Raw genomic sequence first — 24,664 nt, 5'->3', positions numbered from 1 at the left:
AGCATGAAAGCATCTTTTATGATCTGAAATCTAATAATATTTTGTCTTTAGCTTTTTATAGAATGTTCTCTGACCGTTTTTTTTTTCATCAGAATTGCTGTAACACTAGACATATTCAGTAGCAATAACCCTAATTTTCCTGAAAATGACATAAAATTTACATCTATATAAAGAAATCTCTAACACATAAAAAAGATGAACACTGTAATGGAAACCTTTAACTCAGGAGGGAGTGCAAAAATGAGGTAGGAAGGAGGGGGAAAATTGGCGGCCCTTTAATACTTGAAAACCGAAAAAGTAAATTTTAAAATAAAAAAGGCTGCTCAGGTATTGCATGTAGAAAAATCCAACAGATTAATAAAGGGCAAAACGACCAAATTTATTGGCTATTAAATACGGAAAAAAGTGTTTGACTCAGCCAGTGTGTACAGAAATGAGCAGTTAAATGCATAAAATTGACCAAACTGGCAAAGATCAAAGTAACTTGACGTGTGGGAAAACTAAAATGTGTGATAACTTTTTTTGTAGTTTTTGCGGAGGGCAATTTGGAAATACTTCAGTATTTATATATCCTGATATATTTTATGCTAAAGAAATGACCCGAAATGTATGAAAGTATTTAAGGAAATCTACCACAGGATTGTTTATAGCACAGGATTCTTTAATAGTGCAAAACTTAAAATAACTTAAAAATCCAACAGTAGGGACATGGTTGAAGAAACTGATAGATCCACACTATGCAGTGAGTAAAAATAACATTAAGAATAGGGCTTGATGAACTACGACAGTGTCTGAACTGAAAGAAAGCATATTCAACTGCAGCCATATATGAACTTCATGTGAAAAAAGTGCACACCCAAAACAGGAGAAAACAGAGACTACGGTAATGCTCCAGTGTTGACTAGTTATCTTAAGGATTATAAGTAAGTTTCAAGTTATTTATACATTTTAGGTTCCCTAAACACAGCAGTTGTAGCAGAATCAGAGCATTTTTCAACAGGGTTCCAGGTTACACAGCGTTCTGCCAGACTTGCAAACCCACGTAGGCTCCGAGCACGCTATCCAGGTGTGTACTGGCCACAATAAATAAGATGTAGAACCGTGTAAAACCAAAGTCGGTTTATTTGGACTTGGAAGTCAGAACAGTTCTGTCCCTGCTAGGGGACCTCTTCCCACCGCGACTCCTGGACCGGGAGGAGCTGCGGCTGCCCCGGCAGCCCCGGCCCCGGCTGCGGTCCCTTTTCCTTCCTCTGCTGCGGGAGCTGTGCCTCTCCCGACTTCTCGACGTACGCTGGTGAGATTTCCTGCCCCTGTGGCTGCCTCTCCTTTTCCTCTCCGCTTCTCCATTTCTTTTGTAGGAACGGGGCGGGCTAGGGCTTCTCCTCCGCCTGGGCCTGCCGTGGTACTCCTCGTGGTGGCCCAGCCTCTCTCTCCTCTCTGAGTTCTTGCCGAAGGAGGAGCCAGTCCGCTCTGGAGACAGGTAGATGTCACGGTTAGCCTCCCAGAACTCATTGTTGGGGTTTCTGAACACATGAAGGAAGTTGCAGTGTTTCCCTCTCGGGCACTGTTGTATTTCAAACAAACCTGCGACGAAACAGTGAGGAAGTTAGCACTTACTGCTGGCACTCAATCGTTCTCAGAAGGTACATCTCTGATGTTTGCGTGTGACAGAATTGTTTTCTCCTGTGTATCATTTAAAAGGGACCTGCGTAAACTGATGTCACGGTTTTGGTTCCCAGAATTTCAAATATATTCAAATGCTCTAACAAACAGCACTGTGAGAAGTAACAAATCAGGAGTTTTAATTAACCAGAATATCCTGTTCCTCTACCGGATTATGGTGTGGAGTGCGATCGAACAAATGGGGACCACATAATTTTTTCTAGGGTTTCACCATCCCATTCATTGACAGTGTGCGTCCCTAATCAACACTGAAGAACCAGCCCTTGGAGACTCTGTGGCATCATGCTTTCGGGACATCATTTTTTTAAAAGCAGTAAATTCTCAAAATATGTAAAACAGTTAAAAGTGAAATACCTCCATACCACACACTATACGCAAAGTAAAAATGGATCAGAGTCCTAAATGTAAGACATGAAATGATAACACTGAAACAAACATACAAGTAAAATCTTCGTCACATCGAGCTAGGCAACACATTCTGAGATGACACCAAAGGCACAAGCAAAAAAAAAAAAAAAGACGAATGGGATTTCATCAAAATTTTAAACTTTCATGCTTCAAAGGATACCATCAAAATGAAAAGACAACCCCATATAATGGGAGAAAATATCTGCAAATCATGATAAGAGACTTACCTGTATAACATTAAGAACTCTTACAACCCAATAATAAAAAGACATAAGCTAATTAAAAATGGGCAAAGTCTCCGAATAGACTCCGAATATGTTCTCTCTGAAGAACATACAGAAATGGCCAATAATAAGGACACGAAAAAATGCTCAAAACCATTAGTTACTAGGGAAAATAACCAAGCTGTTATTTAAAAAAACAAGTGACAATCCCATCTGATCTTGGAAGCTAAGCAGGGTTGGGCCTGGTTAGTACTTGGATGAGAGACCTAGGAAGACCAGGAGCTGTAGGCTTAAAAAAAAATTTGAAATAAGGGATTGTAAGCTGACAAGGTCCTTGCAATCTGTGAGGTCAACCACGGGTTGCCTCGCCTAAAAAAATAAAAATAATTTCAAAATAATAATAAAAAAATCAAAAAAACAAGTCAAATAGCCTCTTGCTTTGGGGGAGTCAAAGTCGCACTCACGAGCACCTCACCGAAATCACACTGGATTCCCAAGAACTGACAAAAGCAACCGCCTTGCAGCTGCGATCGATCTCTACCACACGAAAGCATGTATGTCAAGTAAGGCAGGGAATGTTAGAGGTGGCGAAGATGACCAAAGATTCATTAGGGATGACTGGGGAAAAAAACATGGCTCAAATGAGGGGAGCCCATGAATAACAAACACCTCTGAACGGCGATAAGGAAAAGGTGGCTTCCCACAGACACAACTTCTCAGGCTTCTCGAAGTGTCAGATACAGAGCCCAGGATGGAGGCTGAGAAGACTGGAATTCCAGCCCCAGCTCTGTCACCAGTATACTGTGACAATCGCTTCATGCATAAAGTGATCCACAAGGTCTGTTACAGATCTAAAATGTGACGTCCTTTACATAATGATCTCAGCTCATCTACCGTGTTGAGGTAAAAGCTATGCTTCACCCCTTTAAAAGGTGGTCTTTCCTCTAAGAATGCCCCTTTACATAGCAATGGAACAACTGGGGGGAAATCGCGTTGGATTTTACCACAGATGGCCATTTTCCAGCGGGTCACCGGGCAGAATTCACACTGGAGCTGGCGTCCTGCGTACCACCGGCCGTTGAACAGAGAGCGCGCCGCCTGGCATTCTTCTTCCCTTTAAACCACAAATCAAAGGCCGCACTTTACAGTAACGTCCTACGATGCTGATGAAGCCTGCTGTTAATTAACCCTCTTATTAGTTTCCTGTAGGGCCACCAAGCTGACTGCTTTTGTGCTCGAAATCCATTCAGGAACCCTTTTCACTAGCCCTCTGAGAGGTTCTGCTGCGTGGAAATGGGCTTGAGTCAAAGCTTCTTAAATCAAAAGATTGGCCCATGAAAAATGCAGAAGTGTCTTCCGTGGTCAGAGCCTGCTCCTTCTCGGCTAGGACTGCTGCTCTCCTTATTAAGATGGTTAATTTAGCCCATTAGCCATGGCGCAGCCTAGGCAAACAGCAAAACGAGCGGAATGATACAATGGCTGCACACTGACTTTGCGTGGGGCTTCGATTTCTGGCTCTTTCAATTTATACTTTTCTATTCTCTAGTTACCCTTTTTCGGTATGTATTTATTATTCAGTATTTTCATTATTAAAATTATATTAGTAAAAAAGTAACTATACTGCAAAAGATTCAAAACTATAAGTATACAAAGATGGAAATACAAATGTATTATTTTCAAATCCCTTCTATATTTCTATATCACCTTTAAATATTTTCATTTTTAAAAAATACCATGCATATGAAATCTATGTTTTCAGTGTAAAAATCCCAGATATCCACATAATCACAACATTATACTGTGACAGGATGTGAAGATACTTTATGTTCAGAATACTTACGATTGATATTGAACATAAACATTGCCCCGCAGATGAGGTTCCATGTTGCAGCTGACCTAAGGAGCAAGGAAGAATTCTATCACTAAAAGAACAAATCAAAAACACCTAAGGGAAAGAATCCCTTCAGTCACCAACACACTTTGCCCGGCCCACATTACCAAAAGTAATCGATTCAAGATTCCAAAATCGAGATACAACCCCACTCTCCTCACATTTAAGGCACATTTCAGCACGGAACGGTAGTACAGGCCCCCTGTTGGTCCAGATTGTTTTTTTGTTCCATATATATGAAATGTTTCACATATACATGAAAATACAAAGACCAAAAGTCAGCCTATACATACAGCACTCAGATTTAACACTAACATTTTCTTTTTTGACTGAGAATGTTTAAATATGTACATGTTGATGTTAAAAGCCCTTCCAGCCTATTCTCCCTCCTCCATCACATACATGAGCACTATCCTGAGGCTGGGCGTATCCCTCACATTCCGACACAAATATTTACCGCCACATACACACAAATGCATGTGTATTACGTATATATGGGTATACACATATTTATGTATATACACGCAAAGAAACACGTACATACATGTAAACCACGTATACTCATTGCTTCGTACACTTTAAAATTTTATATAAATAGTACTTATTCACATTCTTTTTTCAAGATGTAATCTTGTAAACTTAATGATTCACTTTTACTATATATTGGATATGGCAAATTATCAGATGAATTTATCCAGTCCTCCAGTGACAAGGCAGCCAAGGCGCTTCCAGTATTTCATCAACAGCGTTCTGGAACATAGGTCCATGGGTCCACGGATCTCTCTGGAGTGCAGAGCCACAAGCGGGTGACACCCATTACCTTCAAGTTCTCTACATACTGACGAACTGACCTCCAAAGTGGTTTTACTAATTCATACATCCTCCCCTACTCTTGGCATTAAGAAAATTTATATATTTTTTTACCTGATAGGTATAACTATATCTCATTTTAATATGCACTGTTCTTATTACTTGTCAGGTTGAATATTTAAACATTTGCCTTCAAAAAAGACACATCTGATTTGGTTTTATATAATGGTATAAAAAAGTCCTCAAATATTCATACTAATGTTTGGCTTTTGTTTTCAAAATAAATCTATCATTTTACAAAATTTATTCCAGAGTATTTTTATTAGAGCATCCAAAAACAGGCAGGATCCATAATGACAGACAATGGATACTACCAGCCTCAGAAGCAGGACCAAAGGGCCTTGGGAGGCCACACTGGCCATGCCAGGGACTTTAGCGATCACATAAGCCAGTGGTTCCCAAGGACCTGTTAATTTTTCATGATAAATATGACGTTTTGAAAATTTTCCTGCTAAAAATTTACTAAACAAACAGCTTTCCATTTACAACTGCCAATGTCATTAGCATGAGCGTGGCAGACAGAGTTCTAAACAAAAGAAAAAAATTCGCGTGGTTAGTGGGTGGCCTGTGGCAGGTGATAGTGTCATTTCCCCTACTTGGCCCGAAGTTCAGAAAGCGGATCCACCACGACCTTCATGAAGCAGGACAATGTAGGGACGCCTGAGGGGAACCACTGATGTCATCCAATCCCTTTACTTTTGGGATGAGGAAAAGGCACAATGAGGTAAGGTGACATGTTCAAGAATGCAGGCCTGGGCGAAGCGCACTAATGTGGCACCATGTTATATGTGGCCAGGCGCTTGTGCTTTCGTGTTTATTGGTTGTGCTGACCAGTGTGAAGACAGGAATGCACACACAACAGAACTAAAAGGCAAAAGAGAAAGAAAAAATTTAAAAAATCTTAAAAGCAGTAGAAAGAAGTATAACCTTGAGCTTCACGAGTGCTCTGTTCCTTGGCTGTTCCAACTTCCTGTCATTTCCAACCAGCAGGAAAAATCTCACGGCTTTACTCCTAGCTTTTTCCAAATCACGAGACATTTTCCCACACTAACGTAACAGAATCATTCAGGTTTGGATCTGATCAAATCACAAGGCAGGAGGCTTCACTGTGACCGAATTCAACCACTGGGTCCCAGCAGCAGTGGCTATTATATCTGACTTCACACTCTTGTGTCAAGGAAGGTGCTAAAATAATTCTATGTGATTTGAATGCCTTTTTGACCCCATAGCTGCATCACGAACCATGACTGGGAACACTACGCTCAGTACTGTTAAGTATCCGATGAATAAAAATAATGTGAAAAAAAAAAAAAAGGAATCAAGATTTACATCCTGGGGTAGCCCCAGAAGAAACCTGCACCCGGGTGGCAGCTACAAGCTGATACCGCCAACACAATGCGACGAGAACGCAACAGCAAACTCGGTAAACGGCGTACGTGATGTGACACTGGGTTCACTGCCTGCGGAGACAGGGAGTGCGCCTCTATCACAGGGATCAAAGGCGGCCTCTGCTGAGCGCTGGGCCGGCTACCTGCAGGGCCTGCCACAGACAATTCATCAGCTGGGAAAGCTGGACCGCAAAGGTACTGAAGAGGTGCAGAGCCTTCCCCATCCGGCAGGAACTTCCATTCTCGTAGGCGGTTTCATGTACCGTGAGGACGTAACAGGCAACGGGCCCGGCGCGGACTGCTGCGCGCGGCCCCCGCCCCAGCAGAGCCTGCGCCCAGCCCTGTCAGGCACCCCGGTGTGAGCTGAGCCAGCCCTCCTTCACGCGAACCGTGCGCGCCCACCTTGAACTGGACCACCTTCCCCACGTTCCTGAACTCCGGGAGCACGTCCTCGTAGAAGTCCAGGAACTGCTGGTAGGTCTCCTCCTCGCTGTACTCCAGGCTGGCGTCAGGGTCATAGTCGTCCCTTCTGCACTGCTCCATTCCAAACGTTGTAAACATGCTTCTGATAAGAAGGGTGGGGCTTGATGTCGGGAAATTGTGTTTACGTGAACACCTGCATGTGAAAGAGACGCTTCGATTCAGTGGTCTGACGGTCAGCAATGCCACATAAAGTGCTTGCTTTAGATTGAGACAGAGATTCAAGTAACTTGGCTGTTTTGACTTAACTGTAAGAATAAAACCCATTCAGACATGAAATTTCAACACTGAAGAAAACTGTTCTAAGATTGATCAATATTCTATCGACTCTCATTAAAATGTAAAATTGGAAATTATTTCCAAGTTCATATTCAGTTAACCTGCCTTTTGATGAAGTTCAGGAAGCCTGACACATGTGAAAGCATAGCAGAAAAGAAGGTCAGCTGGCAGGACAAATTGTGGTGACGGGCACACAGATACCCTATGTGAGATTTAGGAGAAAGGTAAGAACAATACAATCCTGGTTCTATACCATCTTCGACTAACCTGATGCTTAGAGAGGATAATCTGTTTCAAGCTAATAGAGTATCTCGATCTCATATATGTATAGCGTTTCATAGTTTTCATGACATTTTTATATTTTTTCTCCTGATCCTTGCAGTCTGTTAGGACAGTCGGGACTAGTATCATCCCCACTGTGCAAAGAAGGAAGCAGAGGTCCTAGAGAAGCACGCTTATCTGGGTCGCATGGCTGGTTAGAGGACCCAAGGGACCCGAGTTAACCTACAGTGTACTACCTGTTCATTATCTACGATATGATAAATGTAATTAATTTTTACTTAAATGGAGGCTAACCCTTATGAAGAACAATTTTCTTTTCATAGTGTAAACTGGACCGGGCTTTTCCTGAGTGATTTTTAAAGAATCTTTTCTATGAGTTTATTTTCTTATTTACTGCCTTCTAAAATAAAATGAGAAAAAAATGTAGTTCAAGATCCCGAAATATCAAAATTTTCCTGATTAAGTTTCTAGTTAAAAGCATGATTAGGACAAAAATTTTAGGAAGAAAAAATATCCCCAGAATTTAGGAAGAAAAAAAGTTGAAAATTAGGCAAGTGCTGGAAAAAAACAATGGCCCTGAAATAACTAAATGTTTAACTCATACTCATTTTCCATGTTCATAATATATATCTGTGCACCTGGTGAGATAATGCATATAAAAAGCCCAGCTCGGAAACGTGCAGTGCTCATTAACGTGAAATGTTCTATTTTCCAAAGGACCCTCTTGGATTATTCAGTTGGAGACCTTGTGATGAGATCCATTTTCCCAAGTATAGCTACCGACAGCACAGAGAGCAAGGATTCAACCTGGCTGAGTGCTTGTGGTGAATCGGAATTTTACGAGTATGAAGCACATGCGGAATTAAACTAGAAACCAATTAAATGTTAAAATTATGCTCACAGGCTTATGCTATCTGAATGAACTTGGCTCTAGTTCCCAGGGTGTCAAATGAGCATTTGTGAGTTTTGAGACAGAGCCAGTCCCCATCTAGGGAAAATCCCCACTTGGCCTGGAGACAGGCCATACAATCTGAGTGTATTCAAGGCCAGCCTTATAGCCCCTACTGAAAAGTCAGCTAAGACGAGAGATACTTGGGAAGGCAGTCGAAAGCTGTGGTACCAAGCCTATATGATTCTCAGAGTCGCCTGGGGAGAACTGAGATTTCTCAGATCCTGCCCCAGACCATCTGTTCACACCTCAAGTACTAACCAGGCCCAACCCCGGGGAACAATACTTTCAAAGTAACTCCCTATCTGGTCCTGGAGGTCGGCCATGTTTGGGAACCCCTGGTTTAGGACATGCTATTTACTCATTACTTAGATACTTAAATTAAGCAAGACTGCCACAAAATCTCATAAACATTACCTTATCCCAGGGACAAGCCAGTAAATGGTGTGGGTCTCCAAATGTCTCCTCAGGTACAGCTAACTGACTAGGCCACTTTTTCTTTCATGGGAGCACTCCGGGTACCCACTACCATTGTCCTCATATGTATGTTGCAGTTAGGCTGCAATCATTTATTAAAGGCCTCTGTAAGAAACAGTCTCCTGAAAATTATGTCCGCAACTGTTAATAAAATTTATTGAAGTTACTGTCTGCCTTCCTACTCAATGTCTTTATACAGTACTTCATGAGAGAACTGTTTCAAATCTGATGCCAGGAAGAGCTCTGTCTTCCCAGAGATCTCGCGCATTCTTCCTTTTCAGTAAGAACTACATAGCTCATCAGCTGTTGGGATGTATTAAAATCAAGAGCCTAGTTAGTTAGCTGTACCTGAGGGGACATTTGGAGACCCACACCATTTACTGGCTTGTCCCTGGGATAAGGTAATGTTTATGAGATTTTGTGGCAGTCTTGCTTGATTTAAGTATCTAAGTAATGAGTAAATAGCATGTCCTAGAATTAAACTCTAATAATTACAAAAACAAAACCAAAAAAAATGCTTAGGCTGTGGAAGTGTTTATCTGATAACATGACAAAGCCCAACAGAAGAGCTGCATGATCTAGATGGAGCAAGTCCCCGGGGTCCCCTGTAAAAGGGGCACGGTATTTTTGTCTGAAGGGATGGTGATGGATTTTGTAACTGCTAATTTCATAGAATTTTATTTCACAACTCATCACTTGAATGATGAAAATATCCAAAACGCTGTTGGATTTTTTTGATAGTTGTGATGATGAAATTTCATATGCCTATGAAAATATTAAGAAATGTTCACAAACTAATCTGAACACTGCCAATATTTCCTTGAAACGACTCTCAGGGAGCCTGACAGTCCATCCTCTTTCCATAAGTAAGTACCGTCAACTGATTCCCTGAAGCAATTTAGAACATCTCCCCTTGTCTCACTTATGCTCAACAGGAGGAGAGTCAGACTCAGATGATCACAAGTCTTAACATTCAAGCAAATGTTAGAGATACATCATAAATGAGAAATCCTACAGCCAGAAAACTTTAAATATAAACTGGTTCAGCTACCCACAAAAATGTGAACTCGTATTGTCTTTCAAAGATAATTCACTGTCTATTTTTCTCTTTGGTGGGGGGGGGGGTTGTTTTACCTCAATCATTACTATTTCTTGATGAAACTGAGCATACATTTGGAAAACACTTGTAAAAGTACAAAGGGGAATAAAGTCTCTCTCTTCTCCTTAGTTCCCAGTTTCTCAGAAGGAAGCTTTCACTACTGACTTTTCATAGATATTCTGGATGCAGGACATACACAAGGAGTTACATATCCTGCATGAACGCCTCAGTCCTAGGCCACATCAGAAACACCTGAGTGCATTTCAAAACTATGGCTGCCCACGTCTCAGAGACTCTCATTTACTCCATTTGAGGTAGGATATAAATTTTTTAAGCTTTCTAGATGATTCTAACATGCATCAAAGAACATGCATGTTAAGAACCACTGTTCTTAAAAAATGTAAAATAGTGTTTAGGCTTAAATTTAAAAAGAAAGAATGATAGAGAAGGTTCATATCTTCAAAGAAGGAAATGAAACTCACATCATGGATAATTTTATGAATAAGATAAACATGAGAGACAACATACAGTTTCTCATTAAATCATGTGAAATGGCCTATTCATAACCCTTTTTAGAATAGGATACTCAGATACAATTAGATTTTTCCCTCTGCAGAATGTGCGGTAATAATTAAATTTTGCCTCGGATGGATTCATTCACCATTACGAATTATTTACCTAATTTGAGCTGTTCATTCATAATCAGGCCATATTATAGAAATCATCATTGCCTGGCATACAGTTAGTATAAACGAGCATCTATTAAATGAATGAAGACATCAACACTTAGATTTCCACATGAATGTCCTGTTACAAAAACAATGATCCAAAAGACACTGGGAACAAGAGTGTCTCAGAGAATAAAGGCAACAAAAACAAAATGAAAACACCAGCAAACACACCGAGAGGGTTTACCATGTGCCTGGCACTGTTCTACCTGCTTTCCCTGCCTTTATCCATTTCAGCTTCACAGCCCCCTGATAAAAAGAATGCTATTTTTAATCCCCATTTTGCAGATGTGAGAACTAAGGTACAAAGAGCTTAAGTAATCTTCCCAAAGTGACAGCTGCTAAAGGCCAGTTTTTGAACCTGGGGCTGAGCTGGAGCAGACTGAGAGTGGTGAAACAGAATAGTCACCTCCCCACACACACTCCCTGTCCCCAACTCAGACCCTGTCTTTCACAACCATCCCCTTAGGCATCCAATTTTTTAAAGCCTCTTTTGTGCACAGTGTTTGTCATTCAAAAAATAAAGCCAGACGGCTCCGGTCTCTTGAAATAGATGATTTCCCCATCTAAGTTGTCTCACATGGACTGATTCAAGCACAGGAAGAAACTTAAAAACAAAAGGTCTTCATAAAGCTATGGAAGATGCAAAGGGAGCCCCGTCAGAGAACTGGGCTAAGCCCCCCGCAAGGGAAGAGGACTGGGGGAAGAGGAGGATAGACAGCTGGGGGCTGGAGGAGCAGCAAGGACACAGCAGATGCCTCACTATGAACAGTTCAAACTTGGACGTGAGGGAGATCTGGCTGCGACATCTGTCACATCACTGATCGCCACGGTTGATCGGCTATCTGGCTGCCTAGGCGGGTGACTCCTTCCTCCCTCACCGCCCCAAGTGCATCCCTCCCTTCCCCCATAGAGGAGAGGACTGCTCTTCGGTCAAAGGCATGTCAAGGGCACACAAGTAGCTACGCTCCCCTGCTAGACCCTCCAGACAAGCTCGCAAAGCCTCCAAACGTTTCAAACTCAAGCCTGTGCCACCCCCAAAACCAGAACCCAAAAACTTCAACATTTTGAGTCACCTAATTCTGATATGATATAAGCGAATTAGTTACCTATCTCCAAATCTGCAAGCTCCTGTTTTACTGTAGAATGGACAATTAGCTCGATCTTTCTCCAATACTCTTAAGTCCGTGGGTGGTTCTGGGTTTTGCCATGTGGCACCCTTTTCCACCTGTTGAAAAAAAACCATGAGTTTACCGATAGTGTACAAATCCATGAAGAATTAAATGTTTACAATGTCTTCAAATATTTCGGTCAAAAATACAGATTCATTTAAGAACGTACGCATTTAAATTGTAACCTACATTAGAGACTTTACAAACAACTGTGCCTCGGACACGAGCTATGTGTCTCTCTTGGCTCCCAGCCAGTGCTCATTATCGGGCACCATTACAGACACCAGGAATGGTCACTAAGGTTTCCCTTTGTCCATGCATTCTGAGAAGGGCCAAAGGCCTTGCTGGGGAACCAGCACTGATGAAATCAAGGTTCCTCTAAAGCACGTTAAATTGTCCACTGGGGGTGAGAGTGTGTGATGTTGCTTAAGCACACATTAAGGACTATATACAAGGGGATTCAATACCATTTGTTTATGTTCATCAATAAACTTTTGTGGTTCTTACTGTTACATAGATCACAGAGCCACAAAAGTGATTCCAGATACTCAAACGTGACCTAAACAGCGTACCACAAAATTAACATTACTGAAAGTGCTGTTTTTAAAAGAAATGTTTATCAGTCTCAAATTCTTAATGAAAGGTTTTAAAAATACCTGATTTTCAGCCCGCACCAGCATCTTCTGCACAGCTTCCTACAAATGGTGCAAACATAGGAGCAATGAAAACCTGGGAGTCAGGTAAGTCACATCTGGTTTCTCTGGTTAAGAATCTCATGTGTAACAATTTTTTAAAACCCACACATACAAAAGGCTTCAAGTTCTAATTTGCTTTTTAAAGCACAGGTCTTCTGAAGTTTTCAAAGGATATATAGGTGAGAGTTTTTACTCAAACAGGACATTTAATGGCTGAGATCGCAAAATATTGAAAATATCAACTTATAATAGTTTCAGTAACAGTAATATTTAGTGTATTTGAGCACATATACCATGTCCTAGTTTTTAAGATGAGGTATTAATGATAATAAAGTGCGATGCTAGCTGAAACATCATAAACATTTAACAGATGCTAAAATATAACATGAACAAGAGTAATTAGGATTGACGAAAAATTCTAAATTTTTCGTTAAAGCGAAAGAAGTCCTGCAATATGCCACTAAATTTTGACCTCATCGGCATTTAAACAAGTTTTGAAATTATGATCAACGGACTTCACTTCCCTAGACCCTTAAAGCGTTTCATAAAAGACATCTGTCTAGCTGCTTACTTGCTAACCCTACCTGGTCACTTAAGTGTCCTCGGTAATTTAACATGCTCCAAATGGAACTCTAGTTGTCCCTCCTCCTCACCCATGTAAATGCCCCATCTCAGTTCAAACTAGAATCTACAAGTGTATGATCTGAACTCCTCTCCGCTTCTTTCCCCTCCCCGTCCGTTTAGTCTACCAGGGTCCTGCTGACTCGCCTCATCACACTCTGATCTGTGTACTTCTGTCTTAGGCACCACCCTCACCCAAACCACCCCCATGTCCCATCTGGAGCAGCTGCCTTCTAACTAGTCGCCCTACTTCCACTCTTGCCTCCTTGGTAAAGTGGCTCCCTGCTTAAAAGCCTTCAGCAGTTTCCCATTACCCTTAGCATAAAATCCAAACCTGTCCTTCCAATCCAGGAGGCCCCATGTGACCTGAACCCGCCGACCGTGCTGACCTCCTCCCCTGTGGCTGTCTGCTTTGGTCTCTAGGTTTCAGGCACCCTGACCTTTCAGCTCCATGCTTGGGCCTCTTCCCTCTGCCTAGACCTGTTTTCCCCCTGAGATCTCAGCACTCAGGTGTCAGCTCACATATCAGCTCCTCAGAGAAGCCTTCCTTGACCAGCGATGTGAAGTACTTCCCTGGCCCAGCCACCCATCACATGACTCCCTGTTCTGTTTCTTTATAGCTCTTAACATGATCTTACGGCATGTAAAATGAGTTCTTCCTTACTTATCATCTGGCTCTTACCTAGACAACTAATTCAGTGAGAGCACGGACTGTCTTTTTTGCTGCTCTGTCTCTGTCCACTATGGAACTGCCTAGCACGCAGCGCAAACAGACTGCATGTCCCTTTATATACACTCACAATTGACTTCGTTTTACCCACTTCTCCTTAACATTTTGCCAGACTTCCTTTGAAACAAAAGCCTGAGCTTTTTGGGAAAAAAAAAAAAGCCTGAGCTTTTATCTACTGACAAAAAGACCTCAATTGAAGAATATTCTACCATTAGAATGGGGATTGGTTACTCTCTATTAAAAAAAAAAAAAAAAAAGATAAGCTCCAAACAATTTTCCTGCCTCTAAGAACCTACTGAGGTCAAAGATTATTTGGCAAGTCATGCTCAAATTAGAGTATCTAAGATTTGTACTGGAATTAACTGATAGCCTGAGACAAAAAACAAAGGTCACGGAGGCTGTCTCTAACCCATCATGACTAGGATGTAAACAAATGCACTTTTCCCCATGATAAGTTGATTAACTACCCAATTTTATGCCATTCAAAGTCAGCAATATTACAGAAAAGATACCTCCTGATGAATCAGTCAAGGCAAGATGAGCTGTGATATCTTTGAAATAAATATACTGTTAAGGAACCGCAGCGAATATACCAAATCAATCTTTAAAAAGAATTCTGAAAATACAGGATATATATACATATAACCTTATTGATTTTTTTAAACAAGCAACTATGTGTTAGCTGCAATTGTGTTTATAGCCCAACTTGGAAAGGAAGTCAAAGTTTAATAATGAAAAACTTTCCTAATTCTTCAAATCTGAGTTCCTGATTTCTTTCAATCGACTAATTCTTGCTGACATGTCATAAACAGTTAAGTCTCTTATGAACTAAATATATATGGAAACGATACAAAATATTATTCTCTAACCAAGTAAACCCATATACAACAGAACCCCAGAAAAACCATTTGCTCTAGAGTGGTACATAGTGTAAAGCAGGGCCCGGCTGCCTGTTTTTGTAAATAAATAATAGTTTTATGTAAATGCAACCACACCATTCATGTACAGATTATCTATGGCTGCTTTCAGGGCACACTAACAGAGCTGGGTGTTTGCAACAGAGAACATACAGACCACAAAAGCCCAAAGTATTTACTCTCTGGCCCTTTACAGAAAAAGCTTGCAAATCTCTGGTAGAAAGGGTAAAAAGGTTAGTAAAGCTGAAGGAAAACCTTAAGGTATCCACCACTGCACAGACCAAAAGAAGAGCATCAGAAGGAAACTCTAGTGTACATACTGAAAACATGACTCTTTCTAAACGAAACCCCGAAGCCCCAAACCCTGCTATGCCTATAGCTTGTTCTTCAACCCGCCACACGCCGCATCTGCTCACTAAGAGGATACGCAGTGCGTTTATCCTCCTGTGACAGGAATCACCTCTCTTTCTCTCCTCTCCTGTAGCTTCTGCTTCTGCTCTTCTTTCTCTTTTTTCTGCTGTTCTTCCCATTCTTCCTTTAACTTTCTCTTTACAGGGGAGAAAAAAAGAATGACAAGTAATATTTTTTAGACTCACGTTTTAAAAGTTAACATACGAGGCAAATAAATGAAAAACTTTAACAACACTTTAAAAATGGGTGATATCCAGTTTAAGTTCAAGATACATGACTCTTGATGAGTTTTGGTTAACTAGTTAACTGGTTATCTGATTAATACTGTACCTCTTGTTCTTCCTGCCGTTTTCTAGCTGCCTCTGCCTTTTCTTTCTTTATTCTGAATTCTTCTTGTGCCTTCTGCTCCCGCAGCAACCACTCCTCATGTAATTTTTGCCTATCGAAATAACGTAATCAAAGAAGTGGGCATTAATCTACAAATACACATACATGCAATAGTAAAATGACATGTTTGGGAATGATTAAACTATCCTGAAAGACGCTTTCTGGAAAATAGTTAAGTGGGGGTAAGAGAAAGAGAAGATGTGAGTAGCAATCTGAAAAGCACTACTTTTCAGCAACTATCTGCCTAGAGGGTAATTAATGCTTTCTAATCATCACTTCTACATTTTGTATCTGTGACATCTTTTATATAAAACAATGACACAACTTTCCCTGTAGGTTGACTATAGTAATGTTTAGGTACCAATGAAGTGAGTAAGAAGTTTCAAAGCCACATCCAGTTTTTCGCATTCAGGAAGTATTATCCTCCCTATTCTACTCATTTTAAAAGTGGCAGCCAGGACTGCGGCACTAGGGAACCTGGCGTCTTGGGCCGTAAACCTTCAGATGCTACTCTATCTAGTGAAGAGACCCCTGTGGTTTGCCCTAAGCACCGAAACTGCTGAGAGGAGGAAAATAAAACCACATCGTGATCATGCCTTTAAAATAAAGCTACGGTTTTAAGAAAAGATGATGAAGAGTTATAAAAATAAATAAGCAGTATCTAGTTTATTTTTTAAAATGACCAACTATAAAGAGTGATATTATCTTAAAATGGTGTCTCAGACATCCAATATCACAAGTTACTAATTAAAGATGGGCTACATTTCAAAAGTTGATTAGCCATTTGGGTGTTTAGAACCTAGACTGCATTTTCCCATTGAATCTGGAAACAGGAAATGAAATATAAGAAACTGTTCTATATCGCTTCAGTGACATTAGGAGTTAGGTAAGGTTTTAAGTCTAGCCCGGGGACCTAACCATAATTTCAAATACTCTATGGAAAAATATATTCCATTTCCAAGTGCAGATTCCAGGAACACACCATGGAAGAGACTGCATACGTCTGAAGGAACATGCAGATTTTTGACTGCTTGGGGAGCCAGCACCTCTAACCCCCGTGTTGTTCAAGGGTCAACTGTATATCATCTTCACCATAACAGAAATCTGATGAGAACCAGTTATTACAGCACCTCCTACCTGCTAACACTATGTTAGGCACCATACACTTATCACCCCCCTCCATCTACTCTCCCCTTTCTCTGAGGTGGGTGCTAGGATTGACCCACATTCCAGGCAAGGACACTGAAGCTTAGAGAGATTAAGCAACTTGAACACAGCTAGGAAGCGGCAGGGCCAGGACTGGAATGCAGATCTGGCTAAATGCAACTCCATGTTCCCAATCGCTACTGCATTGGGGTGGGGGGTGGGGGGTCATTTTGATAATTTGACCTATTTATGTGCTTAGATAGAGAAGAGGAATTAATTACAAGAAAAGTAGCAACATACTAAACAGAGAGTGTCTATAAAGCTTTTTTCTCCTTTTAAAAATTTATTTTTTATCGTGGCAAAATATATATACTATAAAATTTACCAACTTTAAATGTACAGTTGAATAGCATTAAGTACATTCACATTTTTGTGTACCACGTTTAAAAAAAAACTATCCCTGAAAAATACTGAGAGAAAAAGTAGCACAATATTTTTGTCATCTCTGGATGAGAGAGGTCTTTTTAAGTCACACACCAAGGGCAGATATCATGAAAACTGATGATGTGAAAATCAAATTATGGTAGGTAATGCTGTAAGCTAAGATTGATGAATAATGAGAAAAATATACATCATACATATGATAAAGGATTAATATTCGTAAGCAATAACACTGCTTACACTACAAACTTAAAAACATATATCCCAAAAGAAAAAGATACAAAACTTAAGCAATCTACGAATAGGTAATAAAATATATAAAAAGATAGTAAATCTTACGAATTTAGAAGTGTACATTTGAAACAATGAAATACAACTTTTCACCATAGGAGTTTTAAAAACTGATAATACCTAATGTGAGTGAAGGTATAGAGAAATGGGCACCTTGATTCACTGTTGGAGGAGCTGCAGACTGCAACCTGGATGTCCTTCCTACCTGCCCATCTACATTTTACATATATTTATCCTTTGAGCCCAACCATTTCATTTCTAGGCATTTTCCTAAAGAAATAACAGGACAATTACCAAGGATATATAGTCATGGATGCTCACTGTAAAATTTAAAAATTCTGAATGTAAATTAATAAATAATAATAAATAGTACATAGTAAATGAACGTTATTTAATAGCAATAACCTGAATGTTCATTAGGAGAGAACTATAAATTATGAATAAAGAATAAATTATGCTATAGCTATACAATGGATACTGTGTTGCCATTGAAAGGGTTAAATAATCTCTGCATTAACACTGAAAGAAATGTCCCATAAATTTAGCAAAAAAAAAGCAACTTAGATATGTATAAATACCATCCTATAATAGAAATATGCATGTATAGTACATCTACACTTTCTTATATTCTTAACAGTGACTATCTTTGGGAGTGTTGAGTTCATTGAAGCCCTTTTACACTTATTTTGATTTTTAAAAAATATTTATGAATTAGCAAAAACAGTGAAAAATACCTTCATTAAGAAAAAAAAATGACAACATCTAGTTTTACCCTGTCACCTGGAGAGTTAAATAGCTCATCCAGGGTATTTTCTAAGGCCGATTCTGTGTAAGATTTTATAAAGAAGACCCAAACTAGTTAGTAAAGACATAATATTCAAATGAAATGACTAGGTTCACGAGAAGTGCTTCAATCAGCACTGACCTCTCTATCTCCAACTGCTTCTCTTCTTCTAGTTGTTGTTCAGTAAAAGATTCCTCCTCCTCCTCCTCCTCCTCCTCCTTCTGTGAGAGTCCTGAGGGAATTTAAATGTTTTATTAAACTATCTGAGTATACAAACCCTTAGGCAATAATTTAGGAAAAAAATACCTTCTTTAATTTTTACAATTATAGCATGAACCTGTTTTTATAATTTTCTAAAAACGAGGGCTCCAACCGCCCAAATATGGTACAATGTGAGCATCAAAAAGAACAATGACGGTAGTAGATAAAACCTTAAATTTAAAATTAATGGTTTCATAGGGATACTCAAAAAGTTGGTGGGGGTGTGGGAGGGAACATCCATCCATCTTTACGGAAAAATGGTGACTAAGAAATATAGGAGACTCGAGTAGAAAAGTCATCACTTTTGCAACCCCACTGTTAAGAATTAATTTGGACACAGATGCTAAAAACATTGAAAGAAAGCCTATTGGGAAGAGGATATTTACACCATCTCAAAATAGCAGCCCACAGATGAGTACAAATTACAAAGGGGGAAACATCCTTTACAAAGGAGCCATTTTATTGGCAACGTGGACCACACTTAGCATCATCAGGCGTGGAACCACAGACATTACAGGTTCCCTGATGTATGCAATGAGAGGCATACAGCATCAGCTTTGTGTATTTTGCCATGAAAATTATAACTTGAAGCTAATCGGGAAAAGACAGACTAATCCAGAATTCAGGACATTCCACCAGACAACTGGCTTGAGCTTTACAAAATAATCAATCTTGGTCTGAGAAAGTTTAAATATGGCTCATATATATCATTGATTCTTGTTTTTTTCACTTGGGTGCAAGTTTAATATTGTGGTCCTTATTCTGAGGAGATGCGGGCTGAAGTATTTAGGGATGAGGATCATGATATCTGCAACTGACATGCAAAGGGTTCAGAAAAAAATTGTACGTATGTATCTATTTATATAGAGAGAAAAAGTAAGGCAAAATGTTAACAACTGGCAAATTTAGGCGAAGGGTTCACGACCATTTATGGTAATATTTTTTCAACTTTGAGTACACTGGAACATCTTCAAAATAAAAACAGGAAAACAATTTTTCATATAATAAACACATATCCTTTCCTATTCAGAATTCAAATTTGAGGGAAAAAAATGAGGAAAATTGAAGTGATCGTAAGAAAATGTAACAGAAGATCTCAGGCTTAAAGGAAAAAGATTTTGTGTCTGTCAAATATATTGACTATAGGTTTCACCAAAGGCTCATCTCCTCCTAATTACAATAATTTACTTTTCTTAAGCAAGTAAACTTTATTATTTTGACATGTGAAATTAAAAGAAAATTGGTAAAAATTAAGATAAGTTCTAACTCGCATAGAATAATATCTAACAATTCAGAGAAATAATCTAATGTACATAAAGCGCCTTGCAGAGAACCTGGCACAGAGGCTACGGCTGACTTAGAGGTGTGCCCACGGACTAGACACTGCCTGCACATGGCTGATATGCAAACACATCTGTTGCCTGACTCACTCAATCCCCCATCCTGCCACAAACCAAGCTCTCACACTCCAGAGGTGATCACTAATAGTTCTGGGTGCAGCATTTTCTTTACATATATGTATTCTTGCATATATCTGATGTTACATATATAATATATGTAATTGTAACTATATGGAATCATGCTATAGTTTTACAACTTGCCTTTTATACTTAACCCATTTCCCATTTAAAGAAAAACAAGTAAAACTCGCTGCTAGCGTTAGTTTAATTTTACATGAACACGTTCTTTGAGGGTGAAGCAAATCTGACTGGTTTTCAATATGAAAACATAAAAATTTCTTGGAGTTATTTCTAAACAGAACTTGTCTTTAAACCTAATGTAACAGAATGTATACATAAATCGGATTCATCAAATGCATCTTTGGCTAACAAGTGTTTGAGAACAATGTTAACATCACATGTAGGAATGCTGCGTTTTCTGGGATTTGATATTTTCAGCAATTGAGAATTACTATGTTTTGTAAATAAATACCACTACTGAAGACAATACTATAAATAGAATGATGTCATTTGTTTCTAAAGACTACTGATATACTAGAGCGATGTGAAAATAATAAAACCAAGATATTTTGTGGCAAACTTTGGGGGTAAGGTTAGGACTGTAATCCATGAGTTATCTTCGAGTAAACACTGTAGCCACCAGCACCACTGGCAAGTATTCCCCGGGCAAACGGGAAATGGATTAATGTTACCTTAATTTCTGACAAGGCAGCTCATTTCAGATTACTTTAAGTAGAACTAGATGCTAAAGAGGCTACCTGGAATTGAGAGGCCGATATTCCAGAAATTTCTACCAATCATTTGTCAACTCATTCTTATAGCGATTCTTATATAATATCTCTACTTTCTAACTTTTTGGGTAATTTTTGCCATCCAATGTATGCTACAATGAACTGTAGTATTTGATAGGCTACAGTATTCATGAAGCACCACTAAATAACAAATTGTGAGTAGGGTGGACAAAAGTAGGAGCGGTCATCCAGAGACAAGTGCTCAGCCTTGGATCTGCCATTAGCCATACAATCCTGAGCAGACCAGTGACCTGCATCTTTCCACTAACTAAACTGCTAAAGGACACCATCTACCTGTCTCTCCACAAAGGCTCACTCCAAACGCACTTTGCAAATCAACGTGGGGGGCAGGGGGGAATCAACACAATACAAACAGCTTTAGGATTTAAAACAGGGAAAGGAAAAAAAGGTTCAAAAAGGTTTATTCAAAGAAAATAGGTTAAATGAACAAGTAAGGTAGCTGAGAACTTTAAGGGAGGTGGGGGTATCACTAAGAGCATCAATAACTCCAACCCACCCTCTACCTAGGTTTTCCCTGATGCTTCATCCTGCCTCTCTAGTGGACCAGTTCTGAACGAATAAAAAAGGAGATGCTAAAAAAGGGTGCAGGTAAACACACTGCTCCTTCCATTCTAAATATTCCAAGCAATGCCACTAAAATAATTACTAGACAACTCCAACGGTAAATAAAACTTCTATGGCTATGTTTCTCAAGGCCCCCAAATCCTGGTTACTTGAGGCCCTTCATGGTTTGTAGACCTCAAGAATTGTCTCTGATAAGATTTTTTGTCCCCATTTCATTTCTGATTCTATTTTTAAAATTAAATTTATTGAGGTAACATTGCTTAATAACATTATATGGTTCACGTGTACAACTTTATACATCTGTATATTCCATTGTGTGCTCACCACCCACAGTCTAGTCTCCTTCCATCACCGCATATGTCTAAGATAACTTAATAAATATATTTTGGATAATCTGGATGACAACCATTATAATCCAGTACTTCTGTGTGATTTCAGTGCTTCCACCTGCATTCATAACTACTATATAATATTACAACTTAGTACTAATTTCATTATATTAAACAGACAGGTTTAATATGTAAATGTTAAATTCTGCCATACGAAGGCCAAATGACACGATGAAGGTTCCACAGTATTTTACCAAAAAAAAAAAAAAAAGTGGTAAATAACCACAGGGAAAAAGTAGTAGTGCACTCCAAACTCTAATCAGTACCGTATTCACGTCGTGAGCATGTTTCCCACGATCTGTAACGTCACATAAACGTAGATTGAATTTTTATTGGATGTGTGATTTCACTTGGCTTTGTAATTTGTAAATATGTTTTACAGTTAAATAAGCGTTTCATAACTAGTTTTTTGCACATGTATTTCAGTAATATATTAATAATAATGAGTCGACAAAGGGTCTCTTGCGTTACTCAAGTTTGAGAGAAACTTGCAATGTCTAAAACCCTCGACTCCTGCTGGTTTTACAAAGAAAAATATTCACCGAATACTTACTACGTGCAAGAGCTGTGCTAGCTGCTGTAACTCGTGATGCCTGCACCTGTAATATTAGATAGTCCATAAATACTTACACATAATCAGCAGGTGATGATTCACTATGCGTTTTTCCCCCTTTAGGACGTTAACAGTTTCTGACACGAGTCTAACGTAACTTTACCTGAGAAGGCAGTAGCCACAGCAATTCATTATCAGATACATTACTTGGCTTCCTTCTGACACTGGGACCTCAAGTTAGGACGGGAGTGAGGAGAGCAATTTCACACACAGGAAACAGGATGAGTCCGTTACCTGAGTCTCTCAATCGAGCGAGTTCCTGCCGACGTTTCTTTCGCTTCTCCTTCTTCAGGGCGGCCCTATACTTTTTGTGGCTGGAGAAACAAGACAGGCACACACCAGCGTCAGTGGCCGCACCTGTGGCGGTGTCTGCCCGAGCTCCCCTGTCCGCATCTAGTTACAGGAAATCGCCCGGGTGCTCGGGAGTAAAATCTTGCTTCCCATTTTTCGATTAAAGAACACTGCCTCGCCCTTTCACGCCCAGACGGCAGGTCTTCCCCATCCCGGCACCTATTACTCTTCTCGCCTCCCTGGGCTGACAAACGCCCGTGATACGTCCGGACCGCGTCCCCGCGCCGCCGCGGAGGCTCGCTTGCTTGCCTAGTTCCCCTTTACTTCCTGCTTGAATACGCTCCATGCCCAGCCTCGGCCCGCTAATTCCCCCCAGCCCAGTTTACCTGGGTTTCTCCGGAAGCAACAGCGTCCCAGGGACGGCCATCTTGCCAGCGCCGTCACGCCCACAAGAGCCGCCGGAAGAGGCGGGCTTAACAGAGAGCGCAACCGCGCGCAGGCGCAGATGCCGCACGGTTGTTCCGGCGGGCAGGGACCGATCAAAGACGGAAAATGGGAGATGTTTGTAGGTAGTTCATCTTCTGAAACACCGCACAATTAAATGTCTCCTTCCCGAAAATTCCTACCCGCCCTGGGAGTATTTCTTCCCTCCCAGTGCTTCTTAGTGCCTTGTCACTACCTCTCCCAAGACCATAGAGGGGTGTCTCGTGGCCAGGAGGTTAAAGTCACACTTTTCCCTCTTTTCTCATCCACTCACGAAGCTTCACCCTACCCACGTCAGCTCGCTTAGCTTCCTAGTCCGACATCCCCCAGGCTCCGCCTCCTTCTGCAGTTCCACCTATCAGCTTAGGCAAAGTTGTAGACTCCGCCCCTTCCCATTCGCACCTGCTGGCTCTAGAGGTGAACTTAACTTTTGGGGCTGCAAGGTGCAACCTCTACTTCCAAGGAACTTACAATCTAGAAGCAGAGAAGTACCAATACATAAATAAGATAAAATGGTACAGGCAACTTAAGTTTACTTAACATAGTCTACCTGGGATTCACGGAGAGCTTTTCTGATGCCTGAATTGAGTTTTGAAGGAAGATGGCCTTTACCCTAGTGGAGAAGGATGGGACTAAATCAGCATAAGCAAAGGCACTGAGAAGTTAAATGTAGAATCTGCTGGAACCGCAAGAATTTTGGCCATCAAATTTAAAGGGCAATTGGAGAGCATCTAGGAATACAGCGGTAAAGGTAGGCTGGGGCTGGGTTATGGAAGAGGGCCTAGTATGCCATGCTAATACCGTTTACTTACAGTTCTGTTGGCAACAGGAAACTATTGAAAGCTTTTAAGTTGAGGCTTGTTGTGGTCGTATTTGTGTTTTAGGTAAATTACTCTGGTTTGCAAAATAAGGGATAAAGCCTGAATATCACCATCTAGGTGGGAAGTTGCAAGGATTTAAACTGTCGCAATGAGAGTAGGGATTGAGAAAGTAACATCAGCCCTGCAATTACTCAGACTGTGATGTACACATACAAGGCCAGGGACAAGACCAAGAAAAAAATGATTCTCCCAAAGACACATTGCAGCTGCAAAATGATTAATAACCTGCCTTTTGAGAGATTGGATAACTTCCCTGGCTTCGCTTTGTTCCTCTCTCCTCCAAATCAAAATTACTGAGCTACTCAGTGACTAGACTGCCCCCTGCTTCCCCTAGTTCCTCCTTGGAATCATTCGGAAGCCCAAATTCTGCATAAAGCCTTGCCCTCCTTCCTCTTCTGGAGATACTTGGAGTGACACACCTGGACAAGTCGACCTTGTCCAGCTCAGAGCATCCGTTATTAGGGACATAGGTTTTGGAATTGGAATGACTGGGAAACTCAAACCTTGAATTTCTGATCTTGAGTAAATTCCTTAATGTCTAGACCTCAGTCCCCTAC

At 40.4% G+C, this 24,664-nt stretch overlaps 1 protein-coding gene across 1 annotated transcript; it reads right to left on the bottom strand.

Annotated features, from left to right (window-relative positions):
• Positions 1–640: 640 nt before the first annotated feature.
• On the bottom strand, positions 641–23,459 carry ZRSR2 (zinc finger CCCH-type, RNA binding motif and serine/arginine rich 2). Its single transcript, XM_011362977.2, has 11 exons — positions 23,130–23,459; positions 22,687–22,766; positions 18,495–18,585; positions 15,635–15,743; positions 15,354–15,440; positions 12,587–12,625; positions 11,868–11,986; positions 6,867–7,080; positions 4,156–4,211; positions 3,320–3,429; positions 641–1,584 (listed from the first exon to the last, which is right to left on the bottom strand). Exons 1-11 carry the CDS (start codon positions 23,168–23,170, stop codon positions 1,121–1,123), a joined length of 1,410 nt encoding a protein of 469 aa, XP_011361279.1. The 5' UTR covers positions 23,171–23,459; the 3' UTR covers positions 641–1,120.
• Positions 23,460–24,664: the final 1,205 nt, after the last annotated feature.

This window comes from Pteropus vampyrus, unplaced genomic scaffold, assembly GCF_000151845.1.
Source record: "Pteropus vampyrus isolate Shadow unplaced genomic scaffold, Pvam_2.0 Scaffold81, whole genome shotgun sequence".
Taxonomy (NCBI): domain Eukaryota; kingdom Metazoa; phylum Chordata; class Mammalia; order Chiroptera; family Pteropodidae; genus Pteropus; species Pteropus vampyrus.
The sequence above is the reverse complement of the archived record's forward strand: the minus strand, read 5'-3'. Positions and strand labels throughout refer to the sequence as shown.